The sequence below is a fragment of the Pygoscelis adeliae genome, unplaced genomic scaffold (assembly GCF_000699105.1).
Source record: "Pygoscelis adeliae isolate BGI_AS28 unplaced genomic scaffold, ASM69910v1 Scaffold252, whole genome shotgun sequence".
NCBI classification, from domain to species: domain Eukaryota; kingdom Metazoa; phylum Chordata; class Aves; order Sphenisciformes; family Spheniscidae; genus Pygoscelis; species Pygoscelis adeliae.
Genome location: NW_008824185.1, coordinates 904443 through 922734, shown reverse-complemented (window position 1 = coordinate 922734; position 18292 = coordinate 904443). Strand labels below are relative to the sequence as shown.

The 18292-nt window shown below is 41.4% G+C and overlaps 1 protein-coding gene across 1 annotated transcript in view; it reads right to left on the bottom strand.

Moving 5' to 3' along the window:
- SEMA6A (sema domain, transmembrane domain (TM), and cytoplasmic domain, (semaphorin) 6A) overlaps positions 1-18292 on the bottom strand; it is a 113995-nt gene that overhangs the window by 27155 nt on the left and 68548 nt on the right. The window contains exons 9-17 of the mRNA XM_009334458.1: positions 17299-17387; positions 16178-16395; positions 13172-13303; positions 10289-10444; positions 8689-8865; positions 7833-7973; positions 7657-7737; positions 5619-5677; positions 3762-3782 (exon numbers count right to left, since the gene is read on the bottom strand). Of these exons, the coding sequence (XP_009332733.1) occupies positions 3762-3782; positions 5619-5677; positions 7657-7737; positions 7833-7973; positions 8689-8865; positions 10289-10444; positions 13172-13303; positions 16178-16395; positions 17299-17387 (1074 nt within the window). The remainder of the gene's footprint in view (positions 1-3761; positions 3783-5618; positions 5678-7656; positions 7738-7832; positions 7974-8688; positions 8866-10288; positions 10445-13171; positions 13304-16177; positions 16396-17298; positions 17388-18292) is intronic.

Below are 18292 nucleotides of genomic sequence, written 5' to 3'. Positions count from 1 at the left end.
AAACCAGCCCAGCCACTGTGTCCTGTAAGTGCCTGAAGAGTCAGTCCCACTGGGTGAATTTCATCTTTGAGTAGAGTGGCACCACAAATGTATGAGCTAGTTAAGTTTCTCTCATAAACAGAGAAAAGACTGAAGTGGCAGGCAACCCAGTCCTGGCCCTCTCACACACAGCCATTATTAAACCTTTACAATGTGCTGTATAGTTTGCAACACGTAGTGGGCCTTTTTTTTCCGCTACACCATTTTTACCACTCTGACTGTGTAAATAGGCTTCACTGCAATTAAGAGGCTTTAGCATACCTGAGATGTGGCCAGTACCTCTATGTTAATATTGGTTAATACCTAAACATCTAAAAAGACAATACTGCCTTTGTTTTAAAACAATCCACCTGAAAAATTGCAGACACAGTGCTTTTCAAACTTCTTTGTTTAAAGCAAACATGTAAAAACCAAAATAGACACACTTTAAAAAAATCTCTTTTAGGTGCTTCCGTTATTTTTAAGAACTTTTGGAGTGCTGTAATCAAGTAAGAGAAGGAGAGTAAAAGCACTCAGTGTCTACGGGCATGGGTAATGATTCAGAAGGGCTGCACTTCTGGAACTACAGCTCGTTCTGAAGTGCACTTGTAAAATATAAGGATTTTTTTTCAGGTTTAAAACAAAGACAGGGATTCAATACGTATTTGATAGTCGCTCTAATATGCACAAGTCATTAGGATCTCAGAGGTTAAGATGTCTGCACACTATCCTATTAACAGCTATAGCAACCTAATTAGACAATTAGAGGGAAAGGCTAAATCAATACTACAGAGGGAGAAAGGACTATGGCTAGGGGGTAAAATAAGGGCCCAATTCACTAAGAATTGATGTTTCCAAAAGGTAATTGAAGCTCCTTACAATTTTGCAGAGGAATCTAGCCTAATCTCCTTGTTTAAATATGTGGCTCTTGCATCATTTCTCTCTGACCTCCTGCAGCCAGACCTTCAGCCTGCTATCTTCTCCGTGGGCATCAAAAGGATGCACTTGAACAGTCACCTGTGTGGATTTTGTACTTTACTTGTTTACAACTGATCACATGAGACTGCCCCAGAAAAGGGAGCCCATCTGCCAAATTGAGGAGGAGACTGATGCCAAGAATACAAAGATTAAGGGCTTGGTTCTCCTTTCATTCACACTGCCACAGATTGGCAGTAAGTCTGCTGAAGTGAGCTGATTTACAGTGGAGTAAATGAGGGGAATCAGGACTTAAGACTTCTTTTGTAACTGGAGTTTCAGATGCCTTTGGATATATTTAGCCGGCTGGATCCAAAAGCACCCTGAGCATTCACTTGGTTGACATTCTGGTATATCCCAGTATTCCAAGATTTAATCTATTATGAAATACCATTTACTTATGCATTTAACTGTAGTCAATAACATTAAAGTGCACCATTTATAAAATTTTAGTTTTCTCAAGAAAAAAAAAAAGAGCAGTCACTACAGTTAGCAAACATGAGCATGTTTACTGAGACTGGTTTACTACCTCATGCTGGAATTTTTTACACTCCTTGTGTGGAAGATCAACAGAGGTGACTAGCACATTTCATTTTGTATTTTGCCATGGTAGGTGAAAAGAAACACTGGGTATATCAGAATGGGTGTTTCAACAAAACCCATGAAAGGAAGAGCTGGCTTGCCTAGAGACCACATTATCAGGATGTACCCGAGGAGGGTCAATGAAGTAATCTGCAAAAGACAAGGCATGAATGGGAACCAGGGTTAATGTTGGCTCAGCATTTCTCCATTGCATCTGGCAGTAGGGTCCTCCTTGAAGAGCTGGGTTAATTCATGGAGTCTATCTTTGGGCTTGATGTGTTGGGACAGTAGAATGGACCCCTTTTGTAACCTCTTCTCCTTGGGACTGCAGCTTTTTTCACTCTGCTGCTCACTTGAACCATTTTTATGTTTTCCTGGTCAGACTAAAATACCAGCTTTTGCTAAAGTCCCTACTAATATGGTAGCTGACGGGATCCAGCACCACAGCCTCACAGCTGTAACCATGCAGCCTATGAATGCACTTAGAAGCAGGGAACCTAGGACATTTCTGGCACAACAGCACTATTCCCAAGGCCATTTTATTTTTCTTTACATTCAGCAGTATGGATTTTATTATTACTGTTCTTTAATTACTACTCTGTGCATTGGAAATATAACAATTTTCAAATGAAAGAAAGTACAAGCTGTATATGCAGATGAAACCATGAGTCTTCTATACGTTATTAAGTCTCAACTTGTTTTTGATTTTGTATATTCCCTTCACTAGTTTTCATTACCGTACTTTCAAACGAGTTTCACCTGCATGTTTTCCATTTCCTGGTAATAAACAACATGGGAAATTTGATTTTATTTTTACAAATGTTGAACAGTATTACTGTGCCTCCAGTTATTTATATACTGCTGTACTGAGCTGTCATTGGTTCTGCTTTGTACCTACATATTTTGCAGGCATGAGGTGAAGGGATCAATTAAATGTTCATTGCAACTGCACACGAACCTACCTCTTGCTACATTCAGCCAAACATGGTGAATTTGCCCTAGCTCTGAGAAACTGCTAGTCTTGTATAGCCTGAAAGCAACTTCACAAGTAAGCTCCCATACCACATGGAAATTTGCCATTGACTTCACTGGGAGCAATACCACACATCCACTTAGCTTCTGAGTACTTGTCTTTGTTCAGGATGTCTATAAAGAGAAACTATTGCAATATAAGTCTAGGTTTGAATTTAAAGTGATTATTTATTCTGCAATAATTCCTCATGAAGACATTTATTCTGCACTCCAAGTACCAGCGCAATCCACTTCCAAATATACAGAACAAAGTGGCGGAAAGTACCGTAAGCACAGATTAGCAGCTGCCTCATGGGAAACTGCTACTGTAGGCTTGCAGAAATACTCCTCTTCAGCTCAGGACATTTAATTTGCTATGTGAATCCCTTTTTTTTTACAGACCAGGCACCATTCAGGCATTAAGATACTGCAAGCATGGACAACATAAATGACTCACCCTAGAAGTTACAGGAACTTTCAGGAATTGACGCATAACCCAGTCTCAACTGACATGGGTAACAGGTTAATTTTCCTTATGAGAGATCTTTCTGTAACCCAGGGAGAGTTCTGCTCCTTTCCCTAAGGTTATCTCTGACTGGCTGCTGTAGCAGTCATGACACCAGTCTGGATGACTCGTGAGTGGGATGTGAGCTGCTATCTTGTTTTTCCTGGTGAACGGATAAGATCCATCACTGTACCCAAGTGTTCATTTGCCTGAGTGTTTAGATGAAGCATGCTCTTAATCATGTCTGCTGGCGTGCCATTAAAATAGGCCATATCCGACTTTAATTCAATGGAGACAGTTTTGAGGGAGGACTAGAAAAGAGGGATTGAAAATCAAGAGGTATGACTTAATCGTAGTTGTGATTAGTGAATCAGGCCCTCAAAAACAAGACAAAACAAGTAAAAAAGGGTAATCACTATTTGAGTACAGGAACTACTAACTAACACAAGGATCTGGGGAGAATTTTTAAAAACACCCATAAACTGACCATACACTGTGTCGTAAGACATTTCACGATCAGGTGAAGCAGTTGAAATGTCTATGAACAAAATAAATTGGGAAGAAACATTAAATAAAACAAAAGTATGAAAATACTTAAAAGTTTAGTTAAAAGTGATTCCTCCAAAACGGATTTGCTGTCAGTAAATAATGAAACTAAGAACTTCCTTACCATTCAGGGCTACGAAGGAATCTGAAAGACAAATAACAGGGGAAAAATCATTATTTCTCTCTCGTTTTTTCTTTTTAATAGTTTGCTGCTAGCAACCTTCTATGCTTCAGCTGATACTTATATGTATGTGATTAGTACGCTAAGGACGTAGGCAAAACTAATATTCAGACATACCTGAAAACAATGTCTAGCTTTGAAAGTGTTCATGACCAGCCCTGGACAAAGGATACCAAGTGGGAAGGCCAGTGTCCTCCCTGCCATGGCTTTCTTTGCAAGATCAAATCCTAATCTAACGCAAGGCCCTACAAGTGATGCAGCCTGCAACTTGAGTCAATGAGGACAAAACTCACATGACCCAATACCACATGAAGTAATAAGATCAGCTGGGTTAGCAGGGAGTGAAATCTACCCCTGTGCAGTGTCAAGGTTCAATGCATCATTCAGGGCTGAAGAGGGATTTAAGCAGGGTATGGGCTTTGTTGCTGTCTGCACAGGAGCAGATCTCTTTCCATGAGCACAATGTGCTGTTTCTGTATAATTTCCTACCCTTCTTTTATATTTAACTGATACCAGGTACACTCCACTCCTGTCTAACCTATTTGCTCAAGGAGAGCAGAACTGGCTGAAAAGGGCAAAGTTGCACCAGCTGGGAACTGACCTGATTTTGGTGCTAACCCATTTTACAGGGAGCACAGGAGGGACTATGTGTACACCTCCTTCAAAAAACTTAAGAGACAGCCTAAGTAACCCTATCTTAGGGCGGAGGCAGAGGGAGGTGTAGCTGAGATGGAGGGCATGCAGAGGCTGAAATCCTTGTACTCCCTCAAGCACAGTGATCACAGTAATAAATGGCTCTTGAACAAGGATACACAAGGCATGAGAAGGCTCTGGCTTTCTCCAGAGCAGCTGGCTTGCACTGTATCCCACGGCACACTCTAGCCCTCTGTTATTTTGCTCTGTATTCCAGAAGTAATGACTCTCTCACTGTACCTTACTTCCTCAGCTTCAGCAGTTTTATTGCATCTACAGGCATCAGTGCAAATTGCACTGAAAAGAATGTGATTCTTGATTTCATGAGGTTTATAAATAATATTTGGGGCTCAGAATTAAACCAACCTTGGCAAGAACGTTTGGAACGAGAGCTGTCCTGAACACAGATGTTGGTATACCTGAAGGTTCAGAAATTGGCAAAGGTTTCTTTGCATGCAGTGCAAGCTGTGCACTTTTAAGCACCTCAGTGCAAAACATAAATGTTTCAAGATTGTGTTTAAGCTTCCAACTCATGCTGTCAGTACCTAAGGTTTACAATTAAAATATCTTAGGCAAGGTCAGTAGTACCTGACCCTTAATACCACTATGTTGTTCAGCCTGTGTGTAAAATCCACTAAGATTCACAAACTAAGTAGTTCCCACTTCTTGATCCGGATCCAAAGCTGAAGACGTATTTCACTGTCTCACGCAAGGTGGCATGGGAATGTAGTCCAAGTCACAGTCTACATCAAGAAACCAAGCCAGTTCTGTACATCTACATAAACAACCCAACCACCATGGCTAATAAAGACAATGAACACCCAATTCACTATGTCATTGCTATAATCAATATCCTCTGGAACTGAGGTTTTCTTACTACATAACTGCTTTGAAGTCTGGTGTTTGTATAAATTACAACAACTGGGCTATTTTCTTTAAATACATTTAAACAACCGTTCCTCTTCTGAACCTGCATCACTAGCCACAGTTGCTGTCCCTGTTGTGGCTTACATTGCTACAAAAGAACGCCCGACAGGTAATGGAGATTGGAGGCATTCAGAAGGATGCTGTGACACGCGGTAAATAGAAGGTAAAAGCTTTGCTTACTTTGGCAGTCACCCAGGCCATCTGTATTGCCATGTTCTATGTCCTGTTCAAATGCCAGTCTAAATAATAGAAAGAAACAAAACAGTATGAATAACAACAGTCACAGGCACTACCAGAAAGAAATCACGTGTGCAACTGAAATAAAGCCCTGCCATGAAACTGGCTATTTCTTTGGATCTTTCACACATAAAGGCTGAAAAATCGCAACATAGACATTCGAGTTATTCATCGTTGCTTAATGATTTCTTGGCTTCTGATGATGCTTTGTCTTTTTATTATTACATTTTTAAAATCCACTGCATGCCTCATTGTTAAGGGAGGCAAATAGAGTTGTATTTTTTAAATGGTTAACTCTATAATATATGACATTATCAGGAGCAATTATGATCCTACCTTAACTTGTCCATATAGTAGACAAGGTGCACTGATACTTCGATGTGAGAAGGAAGCTAACCCATTGGGTAGGTACTGTGCTGGGGGAAGACAACCTGCATTTCAGCGATCATTTACATACTGTGCTGGACGAGGCTGCAAGGCATAAGGTCCAGGCCACAGAAAGTATCCCACTGAACTCAAGGGGCCCTATTGAAAAACACTCATAGGCTTTTCTAGCTGACATGCCCAGTTTACGCTCCTAACCTCTGCCTGTGATTTTGGATAACTAGTGAAGCTGTTCTTCCAAGTTCCCGTACGGTCAAAGGCAAATGACAAGAGCCTTGGCAAACCACCAACACAAGCCCTTGTCTACATTAGTTAGGATCCTGCCCTTGAGGCAAAATTACCCTTGCAGGCACCTCATTCCCAACTCCATGTTCTTAAAACTCCTGCTCAACTGTCACCTGCTCCAGGAGGGCACCTAACATCCCTGCCTCCTGTTGGCTAGTTTAGAAGTTCACCAGACATCTTTACAGCTGATCTGGATTCCGTTCCTAAGGGCTATGCACTGGACAGAGAGTGACCTGCCTTGCTTGCCTCTGGACTGCAGCACCGCAAACTGTGCTGCCTCTGTCTCGATGGATCTATTGATAAACACAGGAGCTGTTTTTAAGAGTAAGGTACAGAAGTCCCCTACAGCTTGCCATGGAAATGCAAAAAGACTCAAGCGCCTTGGGAATGCTGAGAAAACCTGATACGGACACATTATTTCAACATTATTCTACCAAATGTCTGGTCAGGGATAGTCCACACTCTCGTAGTAAAGCATATACAGACAAATATAGCTACAGCATCCCCAGTGGACAAACAATTTGAATTGAAATAGCAAATTAAGAACATGACACCAGCACAGGAATGGTAACTCATCCATTATATACTGAAGACCTATACAGAAGCAGGGTTAAGCGGTGCCAGCTCTGGGGCTATTGAGGTTGTGTGATGTTTGCGCCACACTTACACCACTACCTTGAGGAAGCATAGCTGTACCTCAGAGTGGGCACGTGTGAGATGTGTCAGATGTGGCCAAGAAATGAGAGGTCTGAAGTGGGTCTGCTCCCTGCAAGGAGCTTTAGTAATCACATTGAAACAAACCTTCACAGACCTTCATTATTGTAAAATAATTAAATTCTACAGTTAAGCAAGGGGAGATCCAGCACTTCTCTGAATCTGCTTTAAGCTTTTACTGTGCTCTGTGATTCCTCTTAGTAATGCACAGTAAATTAGAAGGACTGGTTTTGTTTTCAGTGGACAAATCGCTTCAGTAATTTAATTGGGATTCTATTGCCTCTTTAATCAGCTGTGATGGCTCCAGTGTGAGCTGGTCCAGACATACCCATCCAGTTCCCTCCTTTCAACAACACGTGGACCTTAGTACAGCTCTTTCATTTTCTTCTTCCTCCTCTTTCAGCAGTTACCAATCAGCTGAGAGTTCACATCAAAAAAATTCGTGAGACATTTCAGAGGTGAATGCAAATAAGGTAGAAACAAAAACTTCCCACATTTTTCCTTCCCTAAGTGCCCCGTGTTTCAAATAGCTCTGCCCAAGACTGGCCGGTGCCACCACCAGAGCTTCACGGGCCATCCAGGCAGAGCCCTTACTCACTTGGAGCCAAGGACCAGCTGCATGCACGCCCCACTCTCCTTCACCCATCCGCAGTAGGGATCTCTGGACGCTATGCAGGCCCTTGAGAAAGAAGAGCATAAGGTGGCATTCATGCGTGCTCCTGCCTTCCCCACACCTGGTGCACAGGATTCTGACAGCCACCAGAAAACACGTACTTTTTGCATTTGCTGTGACGCTCGCAACGTCCCAGGGGAACCTTGATGACACAGGTGGAGAAGGCGACGTACAGAGCGCTGCTGGGCTTGTCAAGCTGCATGCCCACTATCCGCTTGTCCTCCACACCGTCGTAGCTGCACCTGATTCAGAAAAATGTGAAATAAGGTTATAAATGAGTTCTGCTAGGAAACCAGACAAAAACTTAATGATTCCTCAAGCTGAAAAAAAACACCCCATAAACCCCACAAAAATACCCTGAGAAAGGTAGAATTGAACAAGCCAAGGAAAAAGAACACACAATAGCCACTAAAAACACTGATAGACATATAAGCGAGTATTAAAAATGCATGGAACAGGGGAATAAGAAGTGGCGAGAGACAGCACACCAGACAAGCTTTCTGAGGGCCCTTCACTTTTTGTGTTTATTCTTCTCCAGCACTCAAAGTAGCTGAAATTTCTGCATGATTATGGCCCACTTCAAAGCCCCCTTAGGCATATTTGAGGAAGGCTGAAATGCAGGAAACTTCTCTTGGAGAGCGGCTTGCTGGTTGTTGAGTTATTTGGAGAAGAATCAGGTTTTTATAGGATTAGAAAATTAATCTTCCTTTGCAGAATTTCACTTTTAATTATCCATCAACTGCTGCATAGGATGGACTATTTTCTACACATACTGAACAAAAAATATCTTATTGCAATGTAGAGACTGATAAGCAGACATCCCCTCCCCAAACAATTCAAAATTACTCAAAAAACTTGGCTTCTCTAACCACTTCCCTTTTCGTGGGACAACCTACTCTCTGGGAAATCGGAAGTTCAAAGTCACCCGTACATGAGTACAAAGAATCAGATACACACTTTTCAGGATTGTAAACGTTCATCTCCTCCAGGAAAAGGCTATCGTTTAGGAAACCACTGTTTCCTGTCCGTGCCAAGAACTTCAGGATGATTCCCTTCTCTGATCCCAAGAAAACCACAGTGTAGTTCTGATACGGCCCAGCAGCAGAGTCCACAGCAATTTTGGTCAGGCGGTATCTAGAGTAACAATACAGCATTTTGCATCACTTGGGATTAGATTTCCATTCATTTTATCACTTTTTCCACTTCAGATAACTGTGGGGTAGCCTTCTAGCAACCATATAATATATTTAAGCACTCTTCTTAGCTGAATAACCCTACAAGTCAACACAGACTGTACTAGTTTGGCTCGCAAAATGGTGGCGAATTTTTGTGTGTTTGTCTGCACGTCCATATGTCCAATAGCTAGCAGAAGTGTTTGCAGAAAGCTGAAGGGGTGCCAAAAGTCTGAGGCCATTTAGGAATTATCCTTCTAATCAAAAGCAAAGTACTAGCCTGGTGACTTCTTCAGGCAGGGAAAGAAAATCAGCACAGTGAAATTTTTGATTAATTTTGAGCTCTGTCACATTGAAAGCAGCAATAATGATAACCGATCTACATTCGACTTTTTTGGCAGGCAAAGCTGTGCGAGTGCAATAGTGAGATGCTAAATGCCATTTTACCTCACTAAAAATAATCACACAACCGCCACTGAGTTCAGTGCTGAAATGATATTGAATCTTGGGATTGACACAACATTGAAAACGAGTACTGGTGATTTGGTACCAGTTATCTGGTACTGGCAATCAAAGGAAAGCACTCTGCAGAGCTTGCTGCTCTTGTCTCTGGTTGGAGGTACACAACCTGCAATAAAAACCTGACAGAAGACACATTACTAAAACTAAGTCAGACCCTTCCAGAGCTAAACACTGCCCGGCACAAAACTCTACCCTTGTATGGAGGAAGAGAGGAAAATACGGCAAAAGTTGATCACATTATTCTGTTCACAACTGGAGGGTAGATAAGTAGTATAGTGACCACAGCAGAGAGTGGGAATTATTTTGATAGGAAGGGCATGGTGTATTTGAGGCTTGCTGATTTACGAGTCTTTGTTCAAATCTCTTCATTATTATTTTTCTCTTGTTGCCATAGAAAGGATACAGATTATGTGATTACTTCTGCGTGTACACTTCTGTAAACATTAAAACATACCAGTACATATCCCTACAGACATCTTCATATCCTGTGAACATATCCTGGCAGGCATGTTTATATCCTGTGTACATATCCCTGGGCTGTCTGCTGATCCTTGCCCAAAGTTTTCTACAGAGCTGTCTCAAACACTGACCCATAAGCCAACAGGGGGGTCAACCTTTCCCGCACGGCATTTCCTTCAAGATCCCGTTTCAGCACAGTGTGGTTGGAAAGGGCTGAGGTTTTTTCCTATCTTGAACACTGCTCAGGGAGTTCTGCAGCATTTGCTCAGTGCTGCCATCATTCCTAGCTGGATTCATGCCCAGCACACCGAGGATGTTTACAGAGTTTGAGAGTATTCTGAGCAAGCCTATTAGCACAACTTGACAGCTACGATGAGGACAAGAGTCCACCTGGAGGTACATACCTGACCATCGTTCTCAGGAACCAGGGTCGATTGACAATGGAAGGTACAGCCTCATCCATCAGTGGATGTGTTTTGATGAAGTTCAGAGTATCATCCGGGAACTCATTAGAGGTTACATATTTTTCTAATGATGTAGAGCCAGCACAGCAACCGGGCCTAAATAAAACAAGAGGGTAAAGCCAGAACACTTATTTGATGCCTAGTGCAAATCTCCTTTTGTAATGAGGCGCTCAGTGAAATCTGATGTGCATTACAAGGGTTTAAATGGAGGATTGGGAAGTCTGGTGGACCTGTTCAGCCCCTCAGGGCAAGCCTAAAATCCTGCTCTATCCTCCACTCAAAAGGACTTAACATGTAGTGTGACACACACAGTTTGTAGTTCATCCACTCACATGGAACCTAATCATTGCATGTGTGCATTTGGCTTGATGCTGCCCACTGGGCACAGGTGCTTTCTGATCTGTAACTTGCCTACTTGAATGCTCTTTCCTGGAAAAAAAGCAGTCCCTAACATACAGAAGGAAGTTAATTTTTTTAGCATGTGTGAACGAATGCTGCTTTCAGTCCTGTCTGGTAGAAAGTGAACTATTGGAGAAGACAACCCAGCAAGCATCCGTGTAAACATTGGTTTTAGCCTTCTTTCAACTTGGATGAGACGATTTAAGTACAGTAGCACATTGAGGACTTTCACTGAAATGTTATCTAATAATTCTTTGACAACTTAGATGCAAATCTGCTCACCCTATTCCTAAAATCTACCCTGCTCCTCAGAGGTAACTTAACCTTCCTACCTGGACAGGTCAACTCTACACAGGAAGCAGCAAAATGCTTTGCCTGTTATTAATATTTTGTGGGTTATTTTCTCCAACAAAAGGTCCATTTGATCCCATCTCCTAGAGTGTTATGATTCTTCAAGCCTTTGAGCCACTGTGAGATGGGAAGATGTGAGATGGACCACCCACTCATAAACACGCTGCAGTGTCCAATTTTCATCTGCTCTGACATGGGTAGAGCCACTGTCATCAACAGAGTAATGCAACTTGAACAAAATATAGCACTGGTCCTATCATATCTGTCACTCAGGTTTAGATAAATATTCAAACCTTAGATAACTAAATATTATGTAGGACAGTAGCCCAGGACTGGAGGGGACTAGCTGGGTCAATGAGTCTGGTCCCACACAGCTGCACAATGAACACTACATGCAGAGACTGTGTGCTCTGCCTCTTCTTATCCAAAATATTTTGGTTGTCTTGTAACTGCATATAGAATTAGCAATAGAGGGAGAGAAGGAGAAACCAAGGGCATCACCAGTCTCCTAGGTCCTTGCAAGGGCACTGATTCATGAGATGACATTCCCAGAGAACTCTAGGGAGCAGCCTTCTGGCACTGTGGTGCCGAGGGTTTCTGTATATCTAATCTGGAGGCCTATTTCCTCCTAAATCCTAATCGGATTGGATTAATCCCGTTTTAATCTCAAAACTGGTTTAATCGAGTAAACATAAAACCGAGTAAACCCTGCTGTGCACCTCAGCCGAAAAGGAAGCGAGGCTCCTGAAAGGCTCCAGTATGTTTCTGAGAAATGTTAGGATCAATAGGAGCACTAATGTTTCTGTACCATATTGAGATATCCAAACAAAAATGACGTTATTGCAAAGGCATCTTGTGCCTCTCAAGCATTTCAACATGAGTTAGAAGTAATGATTAATTCTATTAAGCAGATTGATGGCCAAATGTTACATGAAACAGTGTTCACCAATTCAGTTCATGTTATCTCCTACTGGCTTAGAAGGAGCAATATTATCTTCACCATAACTGTTAGCCTGCTATTGGCTCATCCCACAAACTCACAATGCAATTTTCTCTTCCTTCCTACTGAAAGAGAAGATTTCTCTTTCTCCTTTCCCCCTTCCCTGCCAGTACTCTTTATCTAAGTAAGTTTCAAACAAACGACCTTGGAGCCCTCATGCAGCCTTGCACTACCAAGGCAGCCCATCATGCCAACAAGTTGTTGAAACACTGCAAAAAGGAGAAGAAAACCCAGCAACAGTGCTAGGAGGTGCCTTACTAAGGCTCAGACTGAAAACAGACACAAATTTACCAGATCTTCCAATCACCTCCAGGCTCTTCTCTTGAGTGACAACCTCAGAATAAAGACAGCACAGGAATACTATACTCAGCAACTCTAAAACATGATGGGCCAACTTCGGATTTAGGTAGAAGCTCAGTTGCCACCACAGAGCTTCAGATGTGTTTTTCCTTTGAAGTTATGCAAGATATCACAGGCAATGTAAAACATACATAACATATCCTCAGAGCAAAATGCAACTGGTGTAAATGAGTTAACAAGTGGCTGTCAACAGCAACTTGTATGAAATGGGTGCTTGTAGGAATACAAAGAGAGGAGCCACATGCAAACAGAAGGGAAGTGGAAGCAGGAAAAACAACTCATAGGAGGAATGTGGTAAACTGAATCTCCATTTTGATGGAATGCTGTTTTTCTCTCCCCATGATGCATCCTCTGTGGCACATAAATTGCGTGTTAACTGCAGAACAGCAAACCGCAGAACTGGTGCAGGCTTTGTAATGAGATATATCCATTACTGAACCAATTTGCAACAGGTGTGTAACTCACACCACTCTTAAGTGAGAGATTATTCTGACCAAGTAGATCTGATGCTGACCTGATTTATGTTACACAAATCTTGTTTAAGTGGAAAAATTCATGCTTGCATACCTTAGAACTAAATGCAACTCAACTTCTATTTTACCGTTAACGATATGTATCTTCAATTGTAGCTGCACTTTACAAGGCCGTTCAAATTGTCAAAACCCTCTGTTCTGCATGCAGAACAGAACAATATCCCTATACATGAAACGTACCTGGGCTTGGGCACTCGTTCATCAGGAACTGGTGTCCATGTGGAATCTGGAGACTTTTGTTCTTTGAATCTCCCAGTAAATACATTGGCAATATCAAGCATGTCATAGGCACAGACTGCAGAGCCAGGGATGCTGCAAAGTGACATTTCCCAGAAATTGTTACTCATTCTGCAGTTATGCATAAAATCTTGAGTGAAAAACATGCTGTATAGAAGTCTTCCTGTCACAGGCTACTCAATCCTGAACTCTGTAACCTCCGAGTATTGACAGGAAAAGCCAGCCCCATGGAAAAGCCTGAAATATACCAATCAGCAGACAGCTCCTGCCAGCACAATTTGTTTCAAAGCCTCTATAGAAAGAAGTAATTGCAATAATCTCGAAGAAGGGAAAGAATCTGGGAAACTCTGTGTACCACTGGCGATGCATGAGGAGTAATAGCCAGTCTCATTCAAAGCCCATTATTTGGAAATTTAAGTTCTTGTAAGTCATAACATCTCTCAGTATTAATTCTCACAGTCCTTGTCATGCCTCAAAAATACACTGCAGACAGTTCAGAAGTTGGTGCTGATCAAACTGGGAGCATGCTGCAATGTGCCATTTACCTGGCATTTACAAATTATTACTCCATCCTCCCACAGCCTGACCTTCACCAATTTTTCCCAACAGAAAGGAGTTAACTATGCTCAGGAATTTGCTTAACTCAATGAGACATAAAGAGCTTATAGAAGCAAATTCAATTTTATTTTTAGATCATAAAGTTGTAAATTTAAACTTTTTGATTATTTGCATGCAACTGCACGATAGCATTGTATAAACACAATTATATCCTTACCTACATACGTTCTGAAAGGCTTAGGGGTTTCCCACGGTCAGTCACTTGGAAGCATGAATTATTCATTTATCCACCTTTCATTTTTTTACACATGAACTACTGTATTCGTGTCTGACTTTCACTGCTTGATTTTATCAGGTAAATAGCATGAACCCAGCTGGCTGAGGCTTTCAATTCTGCTTTTTGCTAGTAGGTTATTATAAACCAAAGAAAAAATGTAGGAACTATAATACTGTTACACAGAATAAAACTAAACTCATAAAGATATATACATTGATAGGAAAATAACTGTTTGAATATTAGAAGGTTTCATAATGCTTGTTACTGAAGGAAACAACAAGTAGGGAGACAGTATTAGTCTTACTTTGATCTCCACAGATTGTGTTTTTATATGGAAGAAAACTTCAAAGCTCTATGTTAACATGATACTACACAGCAAGAGTTTTAAATGGAGGCAGCCACACATATGTTGATGTAAGAGTTGCAAGGGTGTATTTGGCCACACAGGACCTCACCCTAAAAGACACCTCAAGAACCACTCCAGCAGGAAGATTTTGCACTTTGCTGAATTAAGCCTTAAAGAAAAAGCAACCCTAAAATCTTGAGGTGTACCATATAGAACTAAAAGCGCTGAGAACTACGCTCAACACATAACTCCACAGTGATGGAGGGATCGCTGCGGTGAGAAGACTGCAACAACTTTTACTCTTGAGGATGACAATTTGTGGGTGCTCAGTGTGATAAAGCCATACAGATGGAGAACTGTGGGTCACAGCCAATCCATCTCCCAACCACTGGACTACAACCCATCACCAGCTCCTACCCTGGGTGACCTCAGGTTAGACTGGGGAATGTCTTCCAGCTCACTCTAGGGGGAAGCTTTGTTCCAGACATCGAAGATATTTGTTGCAGCGTTTCCTCAGTGGAGGAGGAAGGAAAGACATGCATCCATGTCAGAGGTAGCTCTGTTAATGAGGTGTCTCCAAGCCTATGGGCGTTCCTGTCGTCTTCAATGTCTGGCAAAAAATGGGGCCTATAAAATAGTACCTTGATTTTAACACCAAGTACTTAGGTTTTAAAATGCAGGGCTTAAGGAAAAGTATTATTCATGACACACCACAGGAAATACTAGCAGAGTGGGAGAACAATCTCAATTTTGAGATAATCTCAAGATACAACCTATTTTCTGATGCTGAATCTCTGTCTGTTCACTTGTTTTTATTAAGCCAGTTTAAAAAAAGATCATTTTAATTTAAACCTTTATTCCCTATTGGTAGCATAATTATTCCATTGCAGTTCCTATCATTTTGATGTCAAAAGCAGCGATTATACATTACAGGCCTGGGCTTACTCTCATTTGAAGTCAGTTCTGTGCGTGACCTCACTGAGGTCAGGCTTTGACAAGAAGTGGCAAGTGTACAGCAGAACCAGATGAATTCCAGCAATAAAGTTCCCCTTTCAGCTCAAACATTGCTCTGTGAAACAGCAATATATTTTTTCATTAGAATGCTACTATTTTTTTAACTTCTCTGGGAGACCTCAATAATTAGATACAGTTACTCTTCTAATAACTTCTGGAGAAACATGTTATAACATGCAATGGTAATAAATTCTTTGCAGATGAACCGATGCTTTTGGAAAACCACGCGAACAATGAAATACAGGTGTTCTGGGGACACTCCTCCCCAGCCATCAGGACAGCATAGGATCTTGGCCCTCCCAGGAGAAAATGCAAGAGTCAGTAGGGATGCATGAAATAGAGGGAAGGAGTACTAACGTGGTTCTTGGGGGTTTAGATGTAAATAGGACAGACCAAGTCCTTCCTCTGCGAGAAAAAAAAATTGTATTTTCTCTTTGGAATAACATTCTGCAAGTTACACACTGCAAAACTTCTTGGTGGCCGGTCTGAATTATTCCCATGTAAAGAAAAGTACGTCCAAGGAATGTGTCCAGATAGTAAATGGCTGAAAGCTGCTCTAAATTATCAGATATAAAATGCAGTAAGCAATACCAGGTTATCTTAAGATGAAATACAAACTATCAGTAAGCGCGTGGTACGTAATAATTACATTGTATGAGCAATCACTTCTTGTACCTTCATAAAGTAAAAAGAAACTGCAGTGAAAAGCAAAACATAAAGGAAACAGAAGGTAAAAGGTTATTGCGCCTATTACCTATTATATGGAGTGGAGAAGGTTGCTAAAACAACATCCCGGCCATTGAAATGGATAACATCTGTAACTGCCTGCAGTATGTTAAAGTAGAAGTGTGAATCGCCAGGAACTGAGCAGTTCAAACGAGCCTTGAGAAAGGAAGTCCACTGTTTTTCCAGCACTCTCTGAGATCCTCCCATGTCATTTTTGCAAACCTGAGCCACCCTTGGGAAAACTACCTGGAAGGAGTCGAGCAAAAATAATGGAGAAAATGAAATGTTTGTTTGAACTAAAAGACTTCGTTAGAATTTTGCTTTTAAAATATTTGGAATAACACAGCAAGGTGCTAAATTTAATCCCACGTTTCCATAATCTGTGACAAATAAGAAACAGAGAAAAACTCAGCTTTGGAACAGTGTGCTATAAAAGATAAGGCTGTGGCATTTACTATACAGCCATAAATCCTTCAGGAGATCTGTTCTCAACCCATATAAAACTCATTTCCATACAGACTGCTTAGCTTTCTATTTCCCCAAACAAAAGCACATTTTATATTCACAATCCCTGCAACCCATGCTGCCTGCTCTGACTGTTGTGTTTTCAGCACTTAAAAACTATGCAAATCTTGCTGGGCTTTTATTCTTGCCCTCCACCTTTGTGACCTTGGTCAGCTTTTCTGACTGCTTAGTCAGAAAGCTGTTGTGAAATTAGCAAAAATGCAGAAAGTGTTTAATTATTCTTTGCAGAACGGCAGAGCACAAAATTCCTGCCCCTGTTTACTCAGCACTCCAATTCAGATTTCTTAAAGAAAAATATCTCCCTGCTTTGGAATCAATTTTTAACAATTACCTACTATGCTGAACTAACTACATTTGCCTTGTGCTTTTCATGATTTGAGAAAAGAGATTCCAGCATACACCATCACTGTAAGAAACCACCCTGTTTCCTTTCAAGACAGTGCAATGTTTCACTCCAACCAACCTTTTGGCTTGAGCGATAAGAATCTTCTCAAAATGATGACCTTGTCATCATGATTTATGGTTCTCATTTCAAGGTCACTCCTAACAGCATTGGTCCAACAGCGTATGTTTTCCTCCTCCTGAATCTGACAAAGTCATTCAAGGCAATGTTTTTGCCCTTACCTTTCCCATGCTGTTGTACTCCACTGCTATTTCCCGGAAGAAGAAGTAAATGTAGTTGCCATAGTCCACTGCCTGGACAAAATATGGTTCTAGAAAAAAACCCAAGACATCCTATTTACGCACCATGTACAGCATATAGCATGCAAAGAGAAGCCAAATACATTCACACTAAACATCCGAAGGTGAAATGCCTGCATTAGGCAAACTTGCTCAGTTTTCAGAACAAGCAACATCACCACCGCAGGAGAGTCACTGTCTGGGGACCGGACAGCTAGGGACAAGCCTGTGCAGCATCACTGCAAGGTAGTTAAGCGTTTGCCACCAATACGTCTGCCCTGCGTGGTGTATGAGAAAGGTTAAGAGGCAATATATAATGGTATGCCTGAGGGGTCCAAGCAGGGCTCTTTATGGCATGCAGGCTGTGTGTGGAAGGAATAACAACCATGTAACTGTTTCTGCCCACACGTGTCTGTAGCAGCAAGCAAAGTGGGACAGCTAAAGTTGACACCTGGCAAAACATTTCTGCATGCAGAAAAAGACTTCAAACTATGGCTTTGCTCCCTGTTAAAATCATTCCAAATGCTAACTATTCATAACGCCTACGTGAAGCTAAACAGCACCATTCTTAACAATGAGGGCATTTAGAGCACAGAAATTGCCTAATTCAATGGCAGCTGTACAGTCCCTAAGAACCATAAAAGAAAGGCTTTGTGCAATATTCCCATAATTTTATTTTCATTGATGAATCTTAATGTTTCAGGACAAACCCTCTATACTTCATGAAGTCTTGACTGTTACCTAATACAGTCCTGGGGCGGGAATATTTTCAAACACAGCCCAAGCACACCAAGACCTGCAAGTTCCAACCTTTACATTCAACAGCTGTAAACTGACAGATTTCAGCTTGGAAAGCTCACTGGAATATATATCCTGATCTACCATGCTCACAGTTTCTGTCAGGTCCAGTAACTTGGGGTCAGGAGAAGAGGGAAAG